Raw genomic sequence first — 4,751 nt, 5'->3', positions numbered from 1 at the left:
GGCTCTGATCCGCTCCAGAGTGGGGAGAACATGTTCGCATAAAGTTTACATTTTTCCTGATAGTTTTGTCTGTGATCACCAGAACAGATCTCCGGCTGGCATAAATCAGAGTGGGGTGGGGGAGGTCTGTGCGTTGCATCCCAGCTCCTGGGAAGGGCAGTGGGTCTGTGTTTGGCAGTCTGTGTTTTTGGGTTTTGCTTCTGTCCTCTATTTTCCTTCCCCAAAAGGGGAATGAAACATTTTATATTGTCAAGAAATCAGAAATCTTTCCTCTTATTTTTTCTTGCACTTTCACATAGCTTTTCACTGTAGCAACTGAAACTTCTATTTTACAATAGGTTTGGCTCGCTGAAGTTGTGGCAGAATTTCTTTTTCTGGGGATCGATCCATGTTTCAGAAAAATGTTGATCCTCTTGAAATTTTTCCAAGGAAAGAACAGAGAAAATGTTTCCAGTGAAACATTATCTTCAGCTCTAATGGAAAAGGTAGTTCAAGCCTCCCTTGAGTATCCCTCAATGCTATGCCCTGTGGGGTTATATTCAGCCCTATGAATTACAGCCCGGTCTCCACTACAGACATGTGATCCATGGAGGGATGATGGACATGGCTTCTTCTGGGTTTAGGAGAGCAGAAGATGCTAGTGGAAACAACATCATCTCATATCTTAAGATCCCTCACTCATGCCTGATTTAGCAAGGGTCTTAACAACCCTGAGGTTGACATGGAACAAATGTCACTAATTTATTGTAAATATACGGGAGAATCTTAGCAATGCTCAGAACTAACCACAGGTGCATAGGAGAGCAATGTGTCAGGGCTTTTGCAACACCTTTTCCTACAGGCGCAGGAAGCATGATGATCACAAACCAACAGGTCTCTTCTGCCACTTCCTCTGGGGTTTTCAGAGCTGTGGGCTCCCATCTATGATTACTGCGCCTGGTGCAATGCTCGCAGCAGGGAGAGAGAGAAGAAAAAAATTTAAATTACTAACACAGCAGATAGATAGAGCTGGATGAAGATGCTTGGAAATCAGTCATAGGTGACTAACCTATAGGATGGATCTCATTAGTAGCTGCATATGACTTCATGACTAAGACTTTTTCCGTGCCTGAAAGTGGGCACTGACAGTACACATGTGGCAGCAGCAAGAAGTTATTAGCAAGGCAGAGTTCGTTGCTGAATCCCCAAAGGTTTGCATTCAGCAGTAGGAATTAGAGGTGCACATTCCTGGTCTCCCCCTCCATTTTCGTGCTGTTGAATGTCTGGTCCTTCTACCCCTGCTTTGTCTATCCGAACTGAAATGTGTGTTCACGTGTAGAATTTGTTTGCCTTACTGAGACAAATGTTTTGCCTATCATTATTCCTGTTTGATGGTGTCACCTTTTGGTGTTGACAGAAATAACACAAAAAGGAATCTACTGTCAAACTCTCTACACCTGCACACAAGGTTTCATTAAAAGCTGATTTGGTAACAGTGTTTACACACACCTAAATATAACTCTTTTCTTTTCTAGATTAGATGTTCTCCACCCTTGCCATAATGATATGGTAGGTGGATAGCAATTGTCTACATCCCAGACAGGGAAATTGTGTGGCTACCATGGAGATGGAGGTAGGCAAGTGACATCCACAGTGTGGAAGACAATGGGAGCATTATCTCTGAAACTGAGTGTTTAAATGGGAATAACGTCCTTCCAGACAATGGGCCTCCTCCAGTTTCAAAATTATGACTCCAAATAAAGAAGATGCATTTATAAGTGAATTAAAATATTATTGTACGTGCCAGACGCTAATGAACCCGAAATGCCAACCACTCTACCAGTCAGGGATGTCAGTTCTCCTCATTGCAGATGGGGAACAGATAGATAACAAGAGTGAGACGTGCCCAAAGCCACACCAAGTATCAGCAGCAAACCTGGGAACAGAACTGCAGTCTTGCAGGGCTCGGACCTGTTCCTGAACCACAAAAAGATTCATCTCCTGAAGCCAAATCCTCTACTTTCTATATTTAGACAGTGAGGATCATGGAAAGAATTCATCAAAAATACCATTTTCATCTCCATCAGAAAGTTTTTAAGAAATAATTAAAATCTCGGCAAGAATGTTTCAATTCCTTCTTTCTTGGATTTGGGGTTTTCTTCCACTTAAATTTACCTTTTAACAGTTTCTAAGATTTGCCTCCAAAACCTAGAGATATAAAGATCAACATTCTATCATTAATAAAAGTGAAAATTAAATTTCTATCATTATTTTCAAGTAGGACAAAGCTGATTTTTTTATATGTGTCAGTAAAAGTAGTGACTGGATGATGTTTGTTCATGATATTAGAAGACATGGCTCCACGTTATAATGCACGCTCTCTGTTTACAGCACTACATTGCAGGCACAAATCCTCCACAACCATAACACCTTTTAGAAGGAAAACTAAAGGGACGTGTTCTTGGGTGCAAAGGCATGGGAACGGCGAGATTAAAGAAAGACAGAAGACATATGGTGCCATTGATGGTCAATTTTTATTGCTGCACATAGACATTAAAAGACAAGAGGGCATACATTAAAAGATGAGATGAGAATTAAGAATAGAAGGGGAGACATCTTCCAACATCAACTGCTTACAGCACAGCCATTGCTAAATAACTTCCCAAGGTGCCCAGCAGTTACCAAGAAAAAGGTGCTGAGGTAGCAGTAGCAGAAGTATCACAGAAAAGAAAGATACAGGCTGGAAACATTCAGAGAAGTATTTTCCAAGACAAAGAGAGCACGGGCTAACCAGGTGGGGAGAGGTCTCAGTACGTTGCAGGTGGGTCTGTAACTTGTTTTTCGTTCCATGGATGTTCATGAGCCTATGGATAATGCAACGCACTGAAGCATCAGGGCGGCATGCAAGGCTCGTGCATTACGGCGATCAGCATTGGTGAGAGCATCCCGTGCTGCATGGCTCCAGGCACACCGTCTCGCACGAATCAACGCACTTGGTGGCACACACCTCCACGCATGGGGGTGGGCAGGGCTCCACGCACTTGGTGCAGCACTCGGTGACGCAGGGCTCCACGCACTGGGTGGTGCACTGGGTCGCGCACTGAGTGGCGCATGGCTTTATGCAGACGTCGATGCACTTAGGGGGGCAGACCTCCACGCACTGGGTGCTGCAGGGCTCCACGCACTGGGTGGTGCAGGACGTGGTGCACTGGGTGGCACAAGGCTCCACGCACTGGGTGGCGCAGGACGTGGTGCACTGGGTGGCGCAGGGCGTCGGGCAGACCTCGCAGGGCTTCACGCAGACGCTGCCGCAGGGCTCCACGCAGACCGTCTTGCAGGGCTCCACGCACTTGGCGCATTTCTGCACGCAGATGGGAGGAGGCAGGCAGGGCTGTTTGCACTGCTCGTAGCAAGACATCCTTCTGAGGTGCTGATGAAGCTACGGACAAAGATAAGAAGAGAGATACAAAATCAAGACATTCGTCCTTTCTTCTTGAGCCACAATTCACAACCTCTTGGAACGTATATAACAGTTAGCTGTTGGGCTGAGAAAAGGACTGTTAGAAAAAGTTGCGTGTGTGAATGATTTGTGGATTCAGACATATGCAGCTAACACTGCCCAGTTATTCCTTCCTTTCTTGGGAACTTGCAAGCATCACTGTCAGGAAGACTAGAGGCATAAACCCTGAACTTTGTAGAATTGCTCACAGTTAGAGGCATAAACCCTGAATTTTATAGAATTACCCAAACTTTGTAGAAGCCATAACATGAAAATAGTTAATTTTCTTATTTTCTTAATTAAATCAGCAGATGTTCCAGGGCCCATCTTTTGCTTATCACTTCTTCAGTTCCTCATGCACAGCACAGAGCACATCTCCCTTCGTGTAGACTTTGAGCTGCTAACGCCCGAGGATAGAGCCCAAAGACCACAAATTCAGACGCTATCCCAAATCCTCCAGCTGTATATCATGGTACATCATTGGAGTTGTATTAAAATTAATAGGCTCATCCTTTCATAAGAGAAGGGTTGGCCCAGAGTTTGCAGCTTGTATTTCCAATTCATTTCCTCATCTTGACTTCTCCCAGATATCTCCTGCAGCTTTGCCTTCAGGTGTTCTGCAGCTTCCTTCCAGATAATGCTTCTTCCCACCCATCTCTTTTGAAGTCCCAAGACTTACTCTGCAGCATCCACTAATTTATTTAATTTCCAGACTTAATGAGGTATGAAAAACTTAATGAAGATAGAATATGAAGGAGGATGAGAGACAGTCACAGTTTATGAAGAGGTGACAGGACATTTGCAAGCTACTTAAGGAAGAGGAAACTCTAGATAAGAGTCAAAAATCCTCTCCCCCATTCCAGGACAAATCTTGGAACAGAAACACCAGAAGCAAAGCTCTCCTATGATCAGTAATATATTCTCTTGACCAGAACAACCAAGTAACACAGCCATCGCATTATTCCCTGATAAATCCAAGAAAGACTTACCAGTTCACCAATGCAAGTGAGCGAGGGAGAAGTCAAATGAACTGGTGTGAGCATCAAAATGCAAACCTTTTTATATGGCTTGCATGGCGTCATCTCCGGAAACAAGGGAGCCCAGGGGTATGGACACCTGACCACTAACTACCTGAACAGGCTCCACCTATACATGCTTTACATATTTGTTTACATCCTAATTTTTGGTGGAAACTCTCTTCCAGGAAAAACATGTGATCCTGAGCAAATTCTGCTTCCACCTAACACTCAAGTCATGTGGTTCCCAACGGGAA

The 4,751-nt window shown here is 44.2% G+C and overlaps 1 protein-coding gene across 1 annotated transcript; it reads right to left on the bottom strand.

The window, feature by feature from the left end:
- Positions 1–2,905: 2,905 nt before the first annotated feature.
- On the bottom strand, positions 2,906–4,521 carry LOC129197871 (keratin-associated protein 9-1-like). The gene is made up of 2 exons (XM_054806674.1): positions 4,468–4,521; positions 2,906–3,418 (listed from the first exon to the last, which is right to left on the bottom strand). Exons 1-2 carry the CDS (start codon positions 4,519–4,521, stop codon positions 2,906–2,908), a joined length of 567 nt encoding a protein of 188 aa, XP_054662649.1.
- Positions 4,522–4,751: the final 230 nt, after the last annotated feature.

The sequence above is a fragment of the Grus americana genome, chromosome 29, assembly GCF_028858705.1.
Source record: "Grus americana isolate bGruAme1 chromosome 29, bGruAme1.mat, whole genome shotgun sequence".
Classification (NCBI taxonomy): Eukaryota; Metazoa; Chordata; class Aves; order Gruiformes; family Gruidae; genus Grus; species Grus americana.
The sequence above is the reverse complement of the archived record's forward strand: the minus strand, read 5'-3'. Positions and strand labels throughout refer to the sequence as shown.

Coding starts and splice junctions, on each gene's coding strand:
- LOC129197871 (XM_054806674.1), bottom strand. CDS start 4,521: ATGCTCACACCAGTTCATTTGACTTCTCCCTCGCTCACTTGCATTGGT. Junction 3,419..4,467: donor TCACTTGCATTGGTGAACTG/GTAAGTCTTTCT, acceptor CTTTGTCCGTAG/CTTCATCAGCACCTCAGAAG.